The sequence below is a fragment of the Chiroxiphia lanceolata genome, chromosome 14 (genome assembly GCF_009829145.1).
Source record: "Chiroxiphia lanceolata isolate bChiLan1 chromosome 14, bChiLan1.pri, whole genome shotgun sequence".
Taxonomy (NCBI): domain Eukaryota; kingdom Metazoa; phylum Chordata; class Aves; order Passeriformes; family Pipridae; genus Chiroxiphia; species Chiroxiphia lanceolata.
Genome location: NC_045650.1, coordinates 11254993 through 11277015, shown reverse-complemented (window position 1 = coordinate 11277015; position 22023 = coordinate 11254993). Strand labels below are relative to the sequence as shown.

The 22023-nt window shown below is 44.5% G+C and overlaps 1 protein-coding gene across 6 annotated transcripts in view; it reads left to right on the top strand.

The window, feature by feature from the left end:
* The window catches only part of IL1RAPL2 (interleukin 1 receptor accessory protein like 2), a 429226-nt gene that overhangs the window by 62450 nt on the left and 344753 nt on the right, over positions 1-22023 (top strand). For 3 of the 6 annotated variants that reach the window (XM_032702309.1, XM_032702308.1, XM_032702311.1), the window contains one exon: positions 13350-13450. In XM_032702309.1, the coding sequence (XP_032558200.1) occupies positions 13369-13450 (82 nt within the window). In that variant the 5' untranslated portion in view covers positions 13350-13368. Of the gene's footprint in view, positions 1-1631; positions 1748-3193; positions 3219-4498; positions 4515-13349; positions 13451-22023 lie in introns of those variants that run through there. The other 3 variants (XM_032702307.1, XM_032702313.1, XM_032702312.1) reach the window with 3 other exon arrangements.

Here is a 22023-nt window from a genome sequence, read left to right as displayed (position 1 = left end):
TATAAGAATACTTTGAGTGTGCCTGAGTCCCCTTCATGACTGGGACTGGGAAAAGTCACCACATTTGGTTGTTCTTGGCCTCACCTTGCAGAACGAGGTGGCTGTACACTGTTCATCCCCAGCACCTCCTTAAGAGGGGCTTTAAAAGATGGTTATGCTCAGAGAAATGCCTAAACATGCTGCTACTTTTGTTGTCCCTGTATGATATCTAGTTCAAACTTGCTTTGTCTGTAGGTAACAGGACAATGTTTCTAATTGTCAGCTCTGCATATGTGATAAAGACCTGAAAGCAGAGCTGAGTGTTTTCTTGGCTTACCATCAATAATCGCAAAGGTGCTGACACTGATGCATAGCTGGGGTGGACCGTGTGTGACTGAGTAGGATCTGGCTCTTCTCAGCTGCCGGATGCTGAGAGGATGCTTAACTTCTCTGGCGCGGGTCTTGCAAGGAAGGTGTTTTCCTGTGTCGGGCTGGTGTTTGGGTTATGAGCTTCCCACCGCTGCGTTGCTCAGTGTTTGCAGCCTCGCAAGGGTCACATGCAGGAGTGACGATCGCTCGCCCTGTGACACAGCACCAGTCGGTCCCAGCACTGGCACCCTAAAGTCGTGCCGCTTACGTGAGCCTGAAGTGCACTTACAGGAATTTGGCCCGTGATTTTTCTGCCTGTATCGCAGTTGCGTGACAAAACTGGGTCCTCCTGTGAATCTGAGCAAAATGCAGAAGTAGATTATATTCTGCATGGAGCTATTCTAAGCTTTTTAAAAGCGAATAAAAAGCAGCGCAGGGGAACTAAAAATAACACTACCATGCTGCGGAAAGCATGGATGTGCCATGTCAGAAGCAGAGTTAGGGAAGAGAAACTTAGCCTGGTCCAGTTCAAGGCAAGGCTGGTTAAATTGATGCTAATGATGGTGCGAAAATGTGCAGCGGGTTTGAAAGCGGCTTCTCCCCGTTCAGTGCAGATGCTGTAACCCCGGGGGCGAGTCGCACCGCTCTCCATCGAACTGAAACCGATGCGAGTGGGGCGGGCAGCCCGAGGCCATTCCGGCACTGCCCGGGGAAGGGGCGGAACGGCCGCGGGTGCTGCTCCCGGAGGGATGTTGCGTGTTCGCTGCGACCCTCGGGAGCCCCTGTTTGCGCTGGCACCGCGCGCTGCCCCAGCGCGGGGAGGTTCAACGCCGCCTGTTCCCATCCCAGCCCTGCCAGACCCCCTCGGACGGGGCGGCGCCTCCGCAGCCCTTTGGGGACGCTCCCTCCATCCCTCTCTTGGCCGTTTCCTTGTGCCGAGATCGCGGCCGCGCGCGCGGCCCCTTCTGGGACCGACAGCCCCCTCCCCGCCGGGGCCTTGCGGGGCTCTGGGGGGTCCCTGTGGCGGCGCGGGCGGGGCTGTCCCGCCGCCGGTCCCGGGCGGTGCCGGTGCGGGGGCAGCGGGGCCGGGGCGGTGCCCTGGCGCGGCGCGGCCGCCAGGGGGCGCTGCGGCGTCTCGCAGCGCGTGGCGGGCGGGCGGGCGCACCTGCCGCGCGCGGGGCCGCGGGGGGAGCGCGCGCGGTCCCGGCCCCGCTCCGGTCCCGTCCCCATCCCGATCCCCATCCCCATCCCGATCCCGCTCCGCCGCGACCCCACGGGCGGGAGCCGCGCTCCGAGCACACGGGCCGTCCCCGCCCGGCACCGCCGGCCCGCAGCTCCCGCTGCCTCGGCGGCGGGGGGGACGCCCGGCATGGAGACCTAGAGGGGAGCCGCTGGGGAGGTGAGCCCTGCGCGCGGCGCGTCTCGCGGCACCTCCCTTTTTTAATTTAGAAGGAAAGAAGAAATCTTCCCTCAGAAAAAGAAAAGTTCGGGTGTAAGGAGTCCCCCCCTTCGGTGCCGCCGCTGCGCGCGGGACGGGGCTGGGGAGATGCGGCTGCCACCGTGTCCCTCCCGCAGCTCCGGGGCAGGAGGAGGGAGCCCCGGGGGTCCCGCTGGTGCCGGGGCGCTCCCGAGGGGCTCCGGGCAGGGAACACCCGCAGCTCCGGCTCCGTCCCGCGCCCGCGGGGCCGCTCCTCCCGCGGCGCCGCCGGTCTCGGAGCAGCTGCTTGGGGCCGTGGCCGGAGCCGTCCGTGCTGGCGCGGCCACTCCGCCGCTCCCCGGATCGAGCCCTGCGGCTCTGGAGGCACCGGGAGGGTTTTTCTGTCACGAAGGGCGGTCTGAGTTAGTACCGAGGGTCTCTCACTCAGCGCCGCGAGCGCTCGTGGGGCTGCCCAGGTAAAGTGTTACTGCCGGGGATTTAAAATAAAAGCACGAGAGCAGTTGCCCTTTGGGATGTTGCAGCGCGGAGGAGCCTGTTGAAGAGATAACGGTTCTTTGGAGGCTTGGCTGCTTTGAGGTACCGCGGTGGGTCCAGAACACTGGAACTTGAAACCTCTCGCCGCCTCCGAAAATTCCGTGGCAAATAAGGCTGCTCTGGTTTCCTTTGGGGTCTGACGGAAACCTGCTAAAGGGCGCAAAACCTGTCTCAAACAATTGATTCAGCGGGTGTTTTCAAAGAGCCTGTCCCTAGGCTGCTGTCTCTGCTAGGATTCGAAGAATCAAAAGTTTCTGGTAGAAAATGCTCTAAGCTGCGGTTTCTCAAAGTTACAGTAAGGTCTGTGTGCTTTGGGCAATTTCTGCTTCTTTTGGATTAAGACTCCAACTTCGGTTTGTACTGCGAGGAAAAACCCATCGTGGCAGGAGACAGCACTTTGTCGTGCTCCTCGGCAGCGTTTATGTTGTCTTGTTTTTATCCTGATTATTTAAAATATATGTGTAGATTTTTAGTGCGTGTGTGCGGTCTTTGGGTGTTACAATATTACCATTAGAGTGTGGATAGTTTTGAGGTTTTTCAGAGTATTCTTAGAGGTGGGTGCAAGGCGAGGTGACCTGCTGGGGGAGGAGGGAAAGGCAATGGGCAAGGGCTATTTCAGGGTGCTCAGGTGCTGCGTGATTATGATTGCATTCACACCTGAGAGAAGCACTCGCCCCAAATGCTCGTTGTCCGTGCCTAAAAGGGGATGTTATTCCTTGTCAGGGATAAAACTGTGTGGCTGCCTGACAGTCTGTGATATCTGTAAGAGCAGGTGACTGCCTGCCCTGCTTCTGTGTAGTGCATGGGAAGGGACTTCCCTCCAGAGGCAGGAGCGGGCCAGCCCCGAGAAGGACATGGTGTCCGAAAAGCTTTGCTTGTGCCAGACCCGAGGTAGGAGGTAAGTCTGGGGGGCAAGCTGCCTGACAGCGAGTCAGTCTCTTGCTTTGCAATAGAGTGACTGCAGAGCAGACAGTGGAACCTGCTAGGATTTGGGATTTGGGGCTCCCTAAGCCGGCAGGGTGCAATGCATGTGCAGTAAACATTAGAAGTAAAGAGTTCTGGCAGTTCACCAAGGCATAGTTAATGTTCGTAAGGATTTGGCGAGTCTGTGGTTAAGCAAGTGTTGTGCAGGTGATGTGCAGGATGGCTTTCTGAGAAATTACTAAGGATTGCATCCTTGTGAGGATGTTACTCTGGGCATAGGAGACCTTTTGCAGTGGGAGGACTGGGGCATGGTCCGACCTCCATGCGGAGTGCTCGTGTTGCTAGGCAGCAGCTTGCACCTCCAGCGTGCTCCAGATCCGAATCTGCGAGGGGAGTCCTTCCTCTACTGAACTAAAGCTTTCTAGCTGGTGATCAAGGGTGTTGGAAAGCACGTATCCTGTGTGCCTGGGTGTGTGCACTTATGGCCCACACCTGGGTACCAGGGAGGGGTGATCAGCTGGGAACGTTCAGCCAGCTGATAACAAGACTTCCTTGTACTCACCCCTCTGCTTGAGCTGCAGGTGAGCACAGGAGAGAGATGAATCTTTGGTTGTTCCCTTTGTAAGGCTCAGGAGTTCTCTGCAGACTTTACTTTCACATTGCTTGGAAGCTCATAGGAGGTTTGTCTTCAAATTGTTTCGTGATTGATGCTTTACCAGCAAAATGGGGAGGGAAGGGGAGGGAAAAGGGAAGATCTGCTTGCACGAGAAGTAAGAAAGGCCAGGTGTGCCACATTAATGCACTTAGCGAGTTTGAGTCAATTTTGGTGGATGCCATGAAATTGCTGGAGCCTCTGTGCATATGTGGCATCAGCCAGTGTTGTCTGAACTGCTCTGTGTCTCACAGAGCAGAGCTATGCAAAGCCTTTTAATCTTCAGAGCTGCTGGTCTGATGGCTGCACTTTGAAGCAGTGCAGTAGCTGAAGCTGTTGGAAACCAATGTGGGGGGACTGACCACTCTCCAAACAGAAGTCAGATCAAAAAAGAGCCTGTGAGTGTCTGGAGGGATTCATAGGTTGGTGGGGCGAAGGTGAGCTCAGCAGAAAGGCTGTTCTTGTGGCACAGACACTTCTGATCAGGCAGAGATTGGTGGTGTGGGAGAGGGAGGAGGAAGTTTCCTGATTTGATGGAGGTTAGAGGCCTCAGAAGAAGCTGGACTTCGCAGCCTTAAGCCCAGATGAGGCAGCAGAGGAGTGTGGAAGCAGAGGCAGGTAGGAGCACACTTGCTGGGCTCAGGATCTCATGAGTGTTGTCCCTTGCCACCCTAAGCTCGAGCCATGGAGGGTTTAGGGTATTGGGAGCTGCAGGGCAGCTGCTGGGGACAGTTCCTGGCAGAGGTAATGGGCAGCTTGTGTATGGAGCAGTGTGTGTGTGAGGAGCCCAGCAGAGATGCAGACAGGCTGCTGGAGAGCAAGGAGGAGGGAATGGGGACAGCATGTGAGGCCCATACCCCTTGTCGTGCTCTGCCTGCTTGGACATGATGGGAGCATCCAGGCTCTCAGGCTGGGATGTGTCTGTAAGGGGATTTGGTTTGTTTGCATAAGCAGAGTAATTTTTACCCTGACTACAGCTGTTTCCTGGGAGAGAAGGGTACATGTTACAGTAATTAGTTAAAGGTAAGGAGAACAGTGTCTTCTACGTGGCATTTGGAAGGGAAAGGCTGTTAGTTCAAAATTTTCTACGTCCTGGGTTGTGATACCCGTGTGGGACCAGAGGTGGAGGAAAAGTTCCAAGGAGCGTGTGCAGGCAGCCATCCCTGCTGGCTGGGGGCTGGCTGAGGTGGGAAGCTGGCAGGCATGGCTGGAGCTGGTGGCCTGGACCTGTGCATCTGAGGGAAAGGGCTGAGAATTTGTACTCACTGTAAGAAGTACAAATAAAGCATTTATAATGTATGGACTTTTCCTGCTCTCCAAAACATTCATGCTCTGAATAATCTCTCACTTCAAACTCAAGCACAAGCTGAAAATATCAAGGGATGCTAAATCGTGAACAACTATTAAACAGCCTTAAAGGGCTGTATGGGGAACCATGTCTGCTCTTCATTTCTAAGCCTTCCTCAAACAATGTGAACTATTTATCAGGAGGTCTTTAGTGCTGGAAAGGGGAGTGAACATTTAAAGTGTATCACAAAATAAAGAGGCACTTTAAGAGGCAATTTGCTTTTCAGGACGTCAAACTAAACATAAATCTTCCTTTAAACAGCCTTGAAAAGAAGACAGAGGTAAGAGATCTTGCCCTTGCTGAAAATAAATAGGATCTCTTTGCTAGCCTTGATGGTCAGGGTTTCCTCTGGCATCTGGTACTAGATTCAGGTAAACCTTCCTGGAGTAGGTGGTGGACTGAGGGATGGGTTATGTTCAGTGACAAAGCTGGTGAGAGAGAGGCTCTGTGTTAGAAACTTCTGCAGGGGTTTTGGCTGATCCTTTTCACCCCAAAAGCACTACCGAGAGTTCCTTCCACCCCTCTTCTTACTGTTATATGTAAAAATTAAATTAACGAGGATGTCTATTTGGTAGAGCAATTTCAGGGCACATAAAGTATGTATTTCACTTTCATTTTGGGTGCATCAGAACAAAACCCCATTGTTTTCAAGATTTCCATAAAATATGTGGAAGGAATATTCTGTAAGCATTTTCTCATGATTCTCAAATTCTGGGGAGAGTATTGTTTGTTTGCTTGCTTAAATTCTTATTTTCATCCAGATAAATATGGCAGTACATATATGTAAAGGCCAGACTCTGGTTATGTAAGGGGAAAAAAATCCCCATCAAGAATATGTTTATCACTTTAAGGTACTGAGATTGTGCTGAGTTCAGTGAAAGCATCTTGCCTGTGTTTGGCAGCCAAGTGCCCTGCCTGGCTTCTCTGGAACTGTGTTTTCTAAGTGAAAAACTGTAGAAGAGTGTTTTATAAGAAGCGTAACAGCTGGTATGTCATCTTTTTCTGTTAATTCTGTCTTCTTTGAGCATTAGGTATTAGTTAGGGAAGCATGTGGCCACGAATGAGATCAGGGAATGAATTTCTGAGCACATCTCATGCGGAGTTGTGTTCTCTCAGAGCTTGTTTCATTAATGTGCAGGAGTCAATATGGATCAGCTTTGCCATGAATAGTGCAGATATTGTTATTGTGTTAATATTGCAGAGGTGTGAGTGTATATAGGAGCAAATATAATGTCAATACAGCTGACAGTTATAGCTGCAGTCCATCTTCTATGTGGTCCTGGAAAGGGGACTGTTTTAAGACACTGTAAAAGCAGTTTCTCTATAAAAGCAGGGAACGTTTCAGCATGCAGATGGCAGCCCAGTCTAAAATCTAGTTCTCTTTGTGCTGAGCACCTCCATAATGAGCCTTGAGGAACACAAGGGGAACGAGAGAAGCAGTGTGGGGGGGAAGAGGAGGGATATGCTATCTTTCAGGATTGAGGCCTCTTTTTGAACTGTCTTTCTCCATTTTTAATAGCTTTTCTGCAAAAGCTACTTGGGAAGCACGGTTGGTATGAGTATGAAAGAAGCAAAGCATCTAATCTTTTGGCTTAATAATGCTCCTGCGTAGGCAGCTGTGAATTGGACAGACCTCCTTATTGATATAAGAGCTGTGTGCAGTGAGTGAAATTGGTGTGGGTGAAAATGGTCTTTTCTCATGTCTTTTAATCTGAAATGTCTTCTCCTTTTGTAGTTGAGGCTCTGTAGAGGGGACCTGTGACCGCTGGCAGGGCTGTCTAAAGCACTCAGGAGAAAAGGGCCACGACCTGAGCAGTGATGTTTGTTCTGGGTGTCAGCGACTGAAGAGCTGGAGTCAGGTGAAGCCTGACTGGGTTTTCTGGAATTTGCAAGGTTTATCAGCAGCTCTGGAGTCTAAGAATTCTCATCAGGAACGAGGGGTTTTTTTACCCAGAGTTCTGAAAAGCAGGATTCAGAGTCCTTTTTGTTCTGAGCGGAGCTTCTCCACAGCCCAGGGTGGGCTGGGTGGGCTGAGAGAGCAGCCTCTGAGTTGGCCTCTGCCCAGAAGAAGTCTACCCTTCTGGGACAGTGCCCAGCAGCCTTCTCAGCTTTGGGAAGCATATGTGGTCATTCTTGGCTGGGGCTCTTCTTTCCCCTTGGGTGGCTCTGATTACTGCTGCAGCTTGGGAACTGTCTTGCTGTAACTGTGTCAGTTCTAGGACTTCAGCTGATTTAAGATGATTCTTAAAATCACTCCCTGTTCCACAGTGCAAGTGCACATGTTTAGCTTTCCAAGTGTAGACTATCTTCACATTTTCTTCTCTCCCTCAACTGGCTTTTCTGTAATCTTTTAAGTACTTCTGCAGGGTGGTAAGAGGCTAAGCCCCACTCTGTAAAGCTAAACTCTCTGGGTCTGACAGTCTTTACATTTCCTACAGTACTTCATGTTGCCTGAAGTACTGTATTGATTAAACCACAAGCTGCAGAAGTAAATATATGTAGAATATTAATAACTTCAACTCTAGGAGGGAAAAAAAGCCTGTAAATTAATTGATCCATTATGTTGACCTCATAAACCACGAGGGCTTGCAGTACAGCTGTAATCCTCCTCCCACAACACGTATTTCACTTTGAATGTCTATAAAAGGACTGGACTACTCAAATTTAAAAGCTGTGATACTGGACAAGCATATCCATCTTTCCTAGGATGTGTAGTTAGAATATTGCAATGTAAAGGCTGGAATAATAGTTCTCTGTAGAATCCAGGGTAGTGCTGAATCAGTACATCACTAATGGTGCAGCTGGGCATGAGGCTTAAAAAACAATAGTTAACTTTCACACTCCTTTGTCAGTCTTGTTCCTCCTTACAGTTGCTTTCTGCGTTTCCAAGTGCAGGAGTTGCTGCAATAAGGGACAAGTACAATTGAGGGATTTAAAATCCAATTTGAAGATATAATGAACTTGAATTCTGTGTGAGGGAGTTGCTTAGGGAATCGAGGTCAGTGCGTGGTGTGAGCTGATAGAACTCAATCTGCTAATCAGTGCTGGGTAGTCCTAGTTCTTCTGGTTCACAAATCTGTGAAGATGGACTGCTCAAGTTTTTGTTGAATTTTCTTAGTAGAGATTTAGATGAGTACCTGCGTAGTATGCTCATCAATCTTGTTAGCATTTTGAACCTATAGATATTGGAATCTTTATCTGTATTTGGAATATTTCAGGGGATTTTTCCATTTCCTGCTCTTCATTTTTTTTACCATAAATGAGCACTATTTTAGGCAGCTATTAGATCAGAAAGTCCTTGGTGGAAAAGGTTCTTGTGTTAATGCTTGCAGGGTTTTCTCTACAGGGCAAGCCAGGAGTTTGCTCATAGTGTTGAGTCTGATTGCCACCTTAACATAACTAAAATCACTTCTACCCTCTGCAGCCAGACATATTAAAGGGGGGAGTTATGGAGTGGTGGCCATCTACAGTATTCTTCTTTTGTGCTTGGCAGTGAAGCCCCTTTTTTTTGTTTCTGTTCTACACTGTAAGATGCCTTTTGAAACTTTAAGATACTGCTCTTGGTATCTTCTATGGTTGGCATTTGGAAGATATTTAACTTTTTAATGGAAGCATTACAATCTTTCAAGCAAAACCTCAGTGTTGACACCTAAGGGGTTGTACTGTTTGTTTCTTCCGAAGTAAGTGACAAGATTCTGAGTTTATTCCAATCACATCCCAAAAGATCTGTGAGTTTTACAGTTTTTATTCAGCCTTTAGGGGAATCATTACAGGTCAGTATTGTAACCTTGTCAGGTGCTTTGTGTATTTAGTTGTGGTTCCCTTTGCTTCCTCAGGACAAGACCTTGTTTTTTCCTTGTATGCTGTCATGCAGCTGATACACTGCTGAGCCAGTAATAATCCCAAATACTCTAGATGTTGTCTCACTGTTGATGTTTACTTTCAGTCTGCACAACACGAGCACTGACAGGTACCCTCCATGCTTCCCTCATTTTTAAATTTCTCTTAAAATTTCAGCTGAACAAGGAGAATGAGCCATATGTGAGTCTAGTTAAGGACCTGAGCCAAATGGAGGCTTAGATCCAGCAAGACAAATGCTGAATGCACACTGCCTTGTAGAATTAATGTTCATTGTGTATTTAGACAACTTAAGTGGCTGGTTATGATGGTGAAGATGCACAATGAATTAGGCAAAATGAAATGTTCTTTGATGCTCATTGAGCAGCAGAGCGAGGAACACTGCATGACCCCTACCAAGTAGAGCTGAAGATACATTATTTGAGCTAACATGCATCTCTGATCCTAAGTATTTTTTGTTTGTGTTTATGAAAAAAAAGGATCCAGTGCCCATTGTGGGTTGCTTCTAACCAAAATATTATATAGACTGAGAATCTTTTAGTAATAAACAGCTTAGTGTGGTGTGTTGGCAAAAGAGAAGACCTGAGAGAGAGTTCATATTAAAATTTAAAGCCTTAAAAAGTAGAGTGGGGAAATGGTTTGAAAATAAATGAACAGAAGTCACCATCTAGCATACTGTAAAGACAGTGAAAGGATTGCTGTTGCCATTTCATCCTTTGTGTGTGGGGTGAAAATGGTGATTTATTTCTGTGAGATTTCTGAGCAACAAAACCTGACAATTGGCAATCACTAAAGAGGTGAGCTGCTGTTTTTAACGAGTGCCTTCTGCATGGCAGCTTCTGTGGAGAAACTAGAACCTACAGAGCCCCATGGTGTGTCAGCAAATCTCAGCCTGTGCACAGACGTGTGCCTGAGTGCACACATGCGCCGGTTTTCTTGTTTTCTTTTGGAAAGGAACACTGCATAAACAAAGCTCATGGTAGAAATTAGAGCAAAGCTAAATTATATTTAAAGCATGAACTTGGGAATCTCAGCGCTGGGTTCTGTGCAGAATACTAATGCTCTGGTTTCCTTCTCGTTTCTGAGTGCCTCCTTCTAACCTTGTCACTTGAAATTCTTTTGAGTCCCAGAAGCTATATGAGCTGAAGTGGGTGCTGGAAGGACAGCAGGCAGTACATGAAGAAAATGGGACACAACTTCACAAGCCTTGTTTTCTGAGGACTCAGAAGAAAGAACTGAGTTTGTCAACAGAGGTGAAGGACATTGGTTTCTGTTAGAACAGAATTTGTGTTGCATCACAAGAAGTCCCCTGTAGTTGCTGGGTGCTTACAGGTCACTGTGACAGCTGCCTGAAGTCTGTGATCTGTAGCATCAAGCAGTATGAGGAGGGAAGGGGTGCCCTTGTTGGCAGTGGAACAATGGAGAATTAAGTTGTCTCACCTTGCTTCTACACTTCTCCCTCTGATGGCAGCAACCTCCCTTTACTTATCTGGATACAAATGCAACCTGGCAGGCCACAACAAGGTCTAGATTAGTGATTCTTTCAGCCTCCTCAACAAACACTTTATTCTGTGTCTCTCTTCCCCTCTCTCAGTGATTTTGGGCAATTGTCTGCAATTGGTATTTCTATACCCTTATTAAGTAAGATGTCTTCTTCGCTCTTCTGGGAATGGTCCTGAACTTTTTTCCCCTCTTGTGAGGTGTATCCAGTAGAGTACTATGTTTTTGTTACAGCTGTGAGCCCTTACTCACAGCTGCTTGGAGTTTGCAGAGTCAGAGTAAGCAGCTCCTCAGGGAAATGCTGCTCAGTGCCTGTGAGCAAATTTAGAACTTTGTCCTGGACACATACAAACTTTTCTCTTCTGGCTATGGGATATTCCTCTGGGGGAAATACATCTTATATTGTACCTCATGTTTTTTGTTAACTTGTATCTTTACAAATAGTCATCTATGAGAGGGCAGGTAGAACAACCTGTTTGTCTATAGCTGCTGTCTTGGGACAGTAACCAGCTGACCCACTGGTCACACTGGTGTCACCAATCCCACCTTCTTCTGGTGGAATGTCTCGCATGGTGAAGGTGACATTTCAGAGTCTGATGTGTATTTCCATGCCAGCTTTAGTGGGATTGTGTCAGATGTGACAAACTGAGGCTGTGGGCTTGATTGTGAATGACTAGGTAGTGCTGTAGTTTCTTGCCCTTTTCCTGCTCAATTTTCCTGGTTTTTGGAGGTACAGAGACTGACTGCCTCGATGAGGCCAGGACTTCAAAAGGCAAAACTTCTATCAATGCTGACAGAACCAAGAATTTTCCCCTCTGCCTAGCATTAATATTGGTTGACAGAACTTGCTTTGAATTTTTAAATGTATTTAATGCAGCATAGCTTGTTTGGGGTGGAGATGGACGGACCCACATGAAAAAGGACCTAGGAGTTCCATACTTCAACTGTAATAACTGAAGGGAGGAAAGTGTAGAAAGTAATTTGCAAAGCTACACTTGAAAATCATTCTAGCATAACATCATTACAATTATCTGTCAAAAGATTTAGTTCAATTACTTTTTTTTTAAGCTCTTGTCAGGATGGCCTCGCTTGTTTCAGGATTTTGTTACTCCAAGGAGAGGTTAAGGAAGAATGAATGCTAATTCTGTCATTAACCACTGTCAGACACCCTTCAGCACATATTATTCCTTGAAAATGCCTTAGCATCATTACTGTGAGGAATCAATAGGCATAAAGTGCCCACGGGAACATAGAATTCAGGGAGGGGAAGAAAAATCCACTGCCTGTTCATAGCTTATAGTACAGTAAGGTGAGAGGAAGAGAACTTCAGTTCCAAGCGGTAATTTTGAAATAATTGAATAGCAACATAATTCCTGTCGTGTAAAATATCCTTGCATATTCTTCACACAACAGTAGGGTAGTAGTAAAATTACAAGGGAAGGATATTTGATGTAATAAACTCATATTAAACTGAATAAGCTTCAGTGAACTGCAGGACATCGCACCCTCTTTCTGCTCTATCCTGTTGGGTGACAGGGGTCTGGGTCGGTCCCAAAGTTGAGGGTTTGGGACCTCTGAGTGGGCTGGGTGGGCAAATGTGGTACAGAGTTTTAAGGAATGATTCTGTTTTGTTGGCCTTGGTTTTGACTACTAATGCAGGTAGTTTTGTGCGTTTCTATTTAAATGAAACTGCTATAGAATGTTTGCTGAATCTTTTGGTGCAAATAATAATTTCAGATGACTGCCCTCTTTATCTGAGAATAAGGGTCCTGATAAAAACTCTATATCTGTTATGGAGATGAATTCCTGGAGTCTAAATATATCAAGCCACTTCAAGGCCTGTGACTTCAAGCTAAGCATATATTTGGGGACTCTAGCTTATAATTAATCATCTCTCTTTCTTTGAGAGAGAGTTGGGCTTTGCTGAGTTCAGATTCAATCTACCTGTTTTTAAATGCAGAGAAGGAGCCTCAGTTTACTCTTGCTATTTTATTTTGAATGGCTTCATATTTGTAAATGAAAACAAAATTAATTCTGGTAATTATATCAAATTAAAAATAGAATCCTAAACTAGATTTTCCCCTTTTTTTTTCTTTATTTTTTAAAGGTATGTAATATAAAGTGAGTAGTAAAGTTCACAGGAGAGACTAATTTTGTCTTTTAAATGAGAATCCCGAGACCTAGATTCTTTGATTTCTGAATTTTGTTCACCTTCTTTTATCTCATTTTGTAGGAGAAATTTGTGGAATAGCATTAATTCATTTTATGGGCTTTTACAAGGTCACTAGTGGAAAAATAAGGTTGCTAAGAGAGACTGCATGAATAACCTACTCTATATGTTTTCCTGAACAATATGAATTTTTTTAAGTGTTTAGCCTGTTTGTATGAGACAAAGCTAATTATGACCATCAGGATCTCCCCCTTAAATAACATACAAAAATCTACCAGATTAGACCCATACTATTTCAAAAAAACTGTTGTATCTTGTGATTTATTTTTTTTCTGAGAGCAAAATTATATTTTGAGGTGTCATTTAATAAAAAACTCAACTCTTTTGTGTGATAGAGATAAATTGTTCATACACAGTTACTTTGAACTGTTATGATTTCCTACCTCTGCATAAACTTAAACCCAGAAGTCATTAGATTAAGCACTGTAATGGTTCTTTGAGAAATGTTTAACTGTAGCTGCTGCTTTGTTGTAGTGAGGAGCTGTGATTCAGACTTACTACTCTGTTTGCATTTCAGCTGTCACGGAAAGTGAAAGATGAAGCCTCTTGTTCTCTTGGCTCTTGTGATCTGTACTGTAGTCAGCATGAATTTGAAGCTCGTGTCAAAGAGAAATTCTGGTAAGTCACAGAAAATTATTTTTACTTTTGGATCTGGACCTGGTACTCATGCAATCAGGCATTTTAAATGGCTGCTTTGGTTTGGTTTGCATATGTAATGCTTATTCTCCTCTGCCAAAAAAAAAAAGTCATAATTAGTATGGTTTGCTTACCAGATGTTTACAGGATGAATTTTCTCACCATAGTGTTCTGTTGGTGTGACTTTAAGCTATTTGAAAGTGTCCTTATGTTTTCTTTTGTTAAAAAAAAAAAGATTGATCTGATTGAAACCCCACCAAGGTAAATAATGACTTTGGCATTGTTCTAACGTCCAGTCTTTTACTCATGCTAAGGGATTTTCTTAACTGTGGATGTGGTTTGTGGTAACTTCTAAGTCTGGATGATTTTTTTGTATGTTGGAAAATCACGTTCCAGAAAGTCATGGTGGCCACATGTGTGATCATATATAGGATTAACTGGGAAGAGTTTTCCTGAGTAGATAATCTCTGATTCTTCTGGCAGTGGAAGGGAGGGAGTAGGAGTTGGTTTATGTTTACACCTGCTTTTGAAACCTACTAATACTAACAGAACACTTCAAAGAGGCGTTAGAGCATCTCCTCCCAGGTAGACAGTTCACCTGGATAATGGCTCATCTGTACTTGAGCCTGAAGTGACTTCCAGTCCATGCAGCTCTTCCCCCTCAAAGGGAGTGACTTCATTGGGCTGTTTGTCTTTCTCAAGTAAGCTGTGAGTTTGGGAGGATTTTGGGCAGACCAGTAGGTTCACTGCGGTTTGCACAGTGGTGTTGGTCTGCTACAGCCTGGTGTATGTGAGCAGGTAACTGACTGGGTAAAAGTTGTACTTTTAAATTTGCGCGTTATCTTGTTTTTCTGCACTATTTGTGTGCTATGCTGGACTGAATTCTTTCTGCTGGGCTGGAAAGTGTAAATAGAGGTTGCTAAACTGAACTAGTGTATGGCTTTTTGTTGTGGTTGTTGTGTCCAGAGCCCTGTTTGCCCTGTGAGAGCAGTCATGGATAATGGGGTTTGGCTGTGGTGGAACTTGGTCTAAACTCTGCTGTGATGGTGTTCCTGTTTTTCAAAAGTGCTGTCACTGGCCTGGATGGGAACCCTCTGTGACATCCATAATCAATATAATTGAACAGCCTTTATTGACTGGTGCCAGACAACAGCACCTGGCTGCAAGGAAGAGCCTTTGCAATTCTTTTGTCAGAAGTACACATCTGTAGAAGTGACATACTGGTGGTCATAGCATCATTCAGCTGGTAATTCACCTTTAATTATATTTTTTTAAAAAACCTGTGAGACTGCTTCTTGTTAAATACAACCAACAAGTGAATAGGTGGTTCTTATTCTTTTCGTTTGATATGCTGAGAATAAGATGAAGGGGGAAAATGCATGTAAAGTAAAATTATAGTTTCTCTGCAAGCTCATAATCATGTAGTTGGCTCTCACCTTCAATACTCATTCTGATTGCTGCATGGAGCAAACTATTGATTTCTTTTTTTGCTTTTTCCAGTACATTGTGTGTGAAATAATTTTCTGTTTCTGTGATATCAGCACTTGGTGCAAAATTGATAATTTGACTCCTGTTCTGAAAGATCTTTAGATATGAAGGACTGTTGTTTGATTGCTTAGGGCTTCACTAAATGTTTTATGTTGCGAAGAGACAGATGCCCCAGAGGTTTTAACTGTTTGTACTGTTTTAGTGGAAGATCAGGGATAGTGGATGGATGCAACGAGGGAAATGCACCAAGAAACAATGACACTGTATTGCTCCATAGGGTGACAGTAGCTGTAACATGCTGGTGCTGTGGTTCAGAGTCTTTTTTTTATTATTTTTTACTGGTGTCTTGATGAAGGAGAATGGAAAGAGGAAATTAATGTAATGGTTATTTGTGGGCAGCTGCACTGCAGCGTAAACAGCAGGATGTCTGAAAGCAGGAAGACTGTTTTAGCTGTAGCTTAGAGCTGAGTGGATGAAGTGCCCAAATGATGCCCTGTGGACAGGATCTCTGCAGCAGTGTTCTGGCTGGATGTTGTAGTCTTGGGTCTTGCTGGCTATTGGTACAGGGATGTCTACACTGGTGAGCATCCTCAAAAGGGGAAGGGAAATTGTGCAGACAGTTATGTAGAACAGTGTGAAGCAGTGCATGGAAGGTGCTGACACTGATGATAAAGACAGATTTGGGCTACTAGGACAATAAACCAGCAAAATTGGGGTATTGGTGTCTTTGCTGACTTATGCAGACTGGCATTTTTCTAAGCAATGTGTAGAATTATTGCATGAATGGCCAGAATTATGATTAGTGTCAAGTACAAGAGCAATTATGAAGCTCACTGGCATGCATGTAATATCACATAATTGAATATATTTTGTTAAAGGGGTAGAGAAAATCTAAAGAGAGCTGAGTTGAAGAGGACCTGGGGTGGAGCAATAGGAAGGTGAGGTGTTGTCTTCAGGTAATGCAAAAGCATCACTAAAACTGAGGCAGTGAAAAGGAGGGCAGAATGTCCAGAAGGGCATTATCAGCGTGACTGAAGTTGCCTAAAGAGAACAGAGGTTTGGCTAGGAAGGCATCTTCAGAGGCTGGTGTGAAAGTACTCCTTCAAAGCCAAGGAATGGAAACCCAAGGGGAGAAAATTGAGCATGAGAAATCCGGACAGCAAGTGTAGACAATACACAGGGGCAGGACAACAGGCAAGAGTCATTAAGGAGAGGTCAGGAGTGGAGGATCTAAGATGCTAAACAAAAGGTGATGAAATGGTGCTCCAGTTGCAAGCATAGAACTATAGCTTGCTGAAGAAACAGTCCTCATGGAAGGAAAGAGAAAAACAGCAGTGAAAGATTTGTCTCATGTCCTTTACTTGCCCTTTGTTATAGATTCAGGTGTGTGTATTTCCCATTTGGAGAAGACAAACAGGAATGCATGTGAGGGCTGCAGGTAGGTTTTAGAGTACCCTGCAATACTGCAAAAATGTCAGAGAAACTTGTAGCAATATAAATTTGTTTGGCTGCTTCTCACTTGAGATGTGGTGCCAAAATAATTAAAATGGGTGAGCTAATTTAATTATGCTAGTCAGAGTCTTCTTTACAGGCAGCGACTTCCAGATGCTCCAGAAGAAATCTGTCATGTCTACAGAGTAACAATTTCTGTTTGTGGTGGGAACAGAACAGTTTGCCTCAAGCATCTGCGTGAGTGTAATGTTGACTTAAGTTTCACAGGCATTTCTTAATATTAGGAAGCATTTTTGAAAACTGCAGGCCATCCTTTTTCCTTTAAGAAGCAGACTGAACAAACAGCTAATGCGGGGACTGCAGCCTTAGCAATATCCTAGAAAGGGTATTTTACAGATGGAGGTTATACAAATAAATTGAGGATGTGGGAGCTGCTAGGTTCCCAGCTGGCAGGTGATTTCCTTTTAATCGGATTAAGTCACTTCTTTTCCCAAGCCCACTGTATACAGTGCTTTGAATAATCATAGCAGGGAATATAAAACCAATTAAAAAATCATTGCATTTTTTAAGCAGAAGATTTTTCAGATTATAGATTCTGTTTGACTTACTAGACATAATTCCATTAGTGAATAATTGATGCCATTTATTGTTGCTGTATTTGTTTGCTAAGCTGAAATACCCTCTCTCAGCATGCTGGAGCTCTGGAGGGCATACCAACCTTGTGTGGAGGAGCATGGGCAGACATCCCCAAGGTTTCTGCAAGGCTGCTGGCTGCAGGGCACGTAGTAGTCTTTCTGCAGGTTAACACAGCTTAATTGGCTCAGGCCTGGCATGGGTATGTCCTTCGAGCTACAGTCATGTCCTCTCCTCCACAGCATGTTAGATGGATGTGCTGTGGGATTCCACCCTTCCTTTCTCCTTCTGTTTATCTTGGGACCATCCAAAAGGCAGTCATATGCCACAGGAGCAAGTGCATCTCTGATCCCCCACCCGCCCTGCCACCCTTCACCTGCATCTGGCTTTGCCACCAATGGCATGGGAGAGAGGGGACTTGACTTGTCATTGTGTCTTGCTGTGTATGGGCAGAGCCAAATTGTCTTGAATTCTCTCATTGGTGTTGTGCTGGTGAGGATGTAGTGCTTTAACATATTCACTTAAAACCTTCACTTTCCCATTATTTGTCACTGCTCTAGCCTGGGATTTCCATCTGCTCCCTTCAATGAAGTTCAGTCATCCTGTGTTGTTGCCTGACCATTTTGGCCGTGAAAACTGTGGCATACATGGAAGTGAAGGTGTTTGTAGTTCAGAGGTGACTCACAGATTTGTGCATGGAGCAGGATATCCTAGATGAGCCTAACTTCCAAAGTCCATTGCTGCTTCTGGAGTGGGCTCCAGAGGAGGTGCTGGATGTGCTCACACTTGCCATTTACTTCAGTTTGCTGTTGCACCTGATGAAAAATGCATGGCTATGAGCCCTCCCATTTCTGAGATATGAGTGATGCCAGAGAGGCTTTTGGCTTTTACTTCCCGCCAATAACATGCAGGCAGAGGAGATGAGAGCTTGGCAACACTAATCAGCACACACTGATCTCTTACTTTTCCCAGAAGATGTTGAGTTCTTCACAGCTCCAGCAAACAAAGTCAGAATCACTGTTGTTCTAAGCTGTCATCAGTGCAGGAAAGTACAGCCTCTCCTGCATATGGTCGTGTCTGCTCACGGGTTCAGGCTGCTCTCCATCTGTTCAGTTTGGATCAGCAGGAAGTGAGGAGCTCCTGTGCTCAGTCAGGTCTCAGGGGGCTACCAGCAAGTCAGCTGTGAAGCTCTGGTAGTCGTGCACCTCATTACAGGATTCTCAGCCTTAGTTTCTTCTCCTCTAGACAGAAAGCAGCATTGCAGCTGGACAGACCTATCTGGGAGACAGCTGGCAGCATTTATCCGTTGCATTTGCAGGCAGAGAGGAAGGAAAATGCACAAAGAACAAGAAAGGAAATAGTCTGCTAAAGATTTGGGGTTTTTTTTAGTGACCTCACCCTGAGAAGGTTTAAATATTGAACTTACTTAAGCACTCAAATTTTTAGCTATTGCACATGTTTAAAATGAATTCATGTATAATTAAAACAATTAAAATATTGAGCTGATACTTAAATATTAAAGCTAGACTCCTTCCCAAAAGGGAAATCACAGCTGTATTTGAATAAAATAAATGAACACGATTAAATTGTTTCAAACTGCAGTAAGTTACAAAGGTAAGATCTTCAGGGGATAGGGAGAAATAAAGCATGAAAGAAGTATCATTTCCTCAGTTAAAAATCTATAATCTTCCACTTTTGCATTGGGCATCATGCCAGCTGTTTGGATATCTGTTCTTCATCTTGCTGCAGCATGTAGAAGTTCATTGATAATATCTGAACCTCTACTAACTATATGTACCATCATGACTGAGAAATCTTCTAGCTCTGTGCCTTTAACTGGAGAGTACAAATTTTTCCTCTCCAAAATGGAGAGAGGAAATTTTTCAAATGAAAAAAACCCCTAATGTATCAAGGTATCTTTTCTTTTTTTTTTTTTGTAAGATCCTAATTAGAAATTTTAAGAGAGCTCTTCAGTGTTTCTAGTTTGCTCGCTTTGACGGCAAGTGTCCTAGGTTCGTGTCCTTACTGTGAAACTGCCTGTCCTGAGGGACAGGGAAAGTTGTTCTGGCATGTTTTGTTTTTCATCTTGTTCATGAAAATATTTTTGGAAGGTTTGTCTTACATAATGTTCAAATGAAAGTATAAATAATACAGCTGCAGACTTACCCAGAGCAGTCTCCAAGCTCAGCATGTTGGCTTGTCCTGGAGATGAATATCTGCTCAATTTGGGACATCTGTTGGTGACTCAGAGACTTCAGGATAACTTAGGAGTATTTGGACCTATGGGAGCTATAAGGAATCTGTGATGAAATGGCTTTGCTATGGGTCAGCTCCTGACCAAGAACAGTTCTGAGGAGTGCTTGGGTTTTTGTAACCTGAATACATCTTAAGGCAGGTTTTACATACTGCTGTACATATTTGAAGGAATGTAAATAAGGCTCCTTAGATTGAACTAAGTATGAATATTAATACATATTCTCATATCTCTGTCCACTGAATTTAAAGAAGTTTTTCTACTTTGCTTTCAGAACCTTGTTGTTTGAAGTGCGTTTCAGCTTTGAGTTCCTAGTCTGTGTGACACATTGTACCAGAAACTTTTTTTTTTCTCTTTTACTGCTTGTTTTTGTCATGAGTGTAGCTGTCACAGTCACAAGCAGTAAAACTGTGAGATAGAAGATGTTGGGATCACTATGGGAAATAGCGAGAGAAAGGAGAATTAAGATACATTTTTGGGGTTGTTTTTTTTGGCCTTTAAGTTTTTGAAGAAGTTGGTTTTACAGATAAAAAAAACCCATCAGATTTTTACCTTTTCAGGAGGTGCAGATGTATTTCAAGTTGTTCACCTATGAAGGAAGGAATTCTGTTTTGTGCAGTGCATGTATGTACAAACATTAGTATATAGACCTGTGTGATTGTTGTATTCTGTTGTAACTCGCTAAAGTAGAAATGATTGCCCATCTATTAGTTGAAAGCAAAATTGATTTGAGCTGCAGTGTCACCTCTAGAGGGTACATTTATCACTTTATTAATCTCTAACCCTTTCAAATCCAATCGATTCTTTCCTACAAGAAGCATGATTAGCAGTTATAATACAGACTGATAGGGAAATGTGCAATGCTCTGCAGCTGAAGACAGAGACTTAGATTCAAGTTAAGCTTCCGACCTGAGCACTTCACTTTTCCAAGACATGGTAACCAGGCTGCCTGTGCCCACCAGCCTCTACCATCAGTTCCTTCTTGCTTTCCCTCCCTGTGTGGTTCCTTATTCAGGCAGGAATGGAGCCAGCAGGAGGGTATTTCTGTTAGCTTGACCTGTTTTAAACCTCCTTCACCTTTGGGATTCACAGAACTGTAGATCTATTGTGCTGCATAGGACCTTTGGAAACTCATTCCCAGTTACTTTTTTTTTTTTTTGAGGAAGGAAGGTATTTTGACACTTCAGTGTAAGATAGGTGCAGTTGGTCTGCTTCTTTGAGGGATCAGTATTGCTTTAAAAAGGTATCTACTGAGATTTCTGCACCCGTTATTCCAGGTGGGAAGTAAAATAGTAAGTGAACAAGTAGGAGACTGTATGATCCAGGCAGCTGTAAGTGTTGCTCAGTGGTTTTTCATAAAGAAACTGGAGGCAATGTCAGCACCTGACATGAGCTTTTTTATCTGGCTGTCTCATTCCTGTGGCTGTAATGAAGTGGGAGGAAAAGGAACCTGCATCAGTCCCTGACAGCTAACCTGGTCTACCAGCCCCTCTGGGACTAAAGGCATCAGGGAAAGTGGTGCATCTCAGGGCAAGCTCCCGAGGCATTCAGCTCCCCCGTCAAGGAATAGGCCTGAAAGAGGGCAAAAGGGAAAGCCTGAAGTTCCCAAATTGCTTTCTAATGTCTAAAGTACAATATTTTTTATGTCACTCTTGCATGTGTCTGGGTGACATACTGGTGTTTAGGCTTCCAGCAGCCATGTGTACAGTTCAAATGTTTGTTAGGGCTGTGTAGTAGAAACATGATAGTTGTATTATTTTTTGGACTTTCTATGTTCTAATTGTACTTTGTTGCCTGGGAAGGGTTTTTTTAAGTCTCGTGGGACTATCTGGTGTTTTCAGTAAACATCTGCTACCATGGTATTTCATAACAAGTGCTTTTTGTCTCTAATGTTTGCATCATAGTTATTTCCATTTTACACATGGCAGAAAATCATCCAGAGATAAAACATTGTTACAATTGCCCAGCACACTGAAGGTGATGTGGGGAGTAACACATAAACAAAATGTTTCCCTCTGTTTTGTTATGTTGCTAATCCCTTAGGCAAGGACAAGGAAAGCAGTACCGTCTCATAGAGAAATTTTGAGACTAAATAAGCATGTGTGTAGAATGTGCTTTTATGTCCTTGGATACATGTGATAGGGAACAGCTTCTTTAATTTCTGTTATTTTTCAGTAGAAGTTAGAAAAATGTGTCAGCTAGAAATGGAAGAGGAAAAGAAGGAGAGAGATTTGGTTATACCAAGTTTTGTGCACTAGTTTTAGGCTTACAGCTTTTGCTTTTGAATGTTACAAGTCTGTTCTGTGTACTGGCTATGAGCTGCCCTTCCAGAGAATAGTGGGGACACAGAAGGAGCAACCACTGAAGACTGTAAAATGGCATATGGAATTACCTGAGGGACCAGGAGCATTGGAGATGCCAATCAAGTCTCTTGGGTAACCAAGTTTATAGAAACCTCTGTGTATACTTATTGCTCTGACTTGAGGAACATTTGTTGATCGTGAACTGCTGGGGCTCTGCAGGCAGGCAGCTGCATTTGAGCCACTCTGGGCTCCATCTGTGCTTACAGAGTAGCTGCCTTTAGATTTTTAGCAATAGCAGGGACTCGAGTTCTGTCCTCAGATGTGTGAATAGCCTTAAACACCTTTATCCAAGGACACCTCTGTGTAGTCTTAACCAGATGTTCATGTTTATTTAAAGAAGTGCTGGTCCTTTCATCCCACTGTAC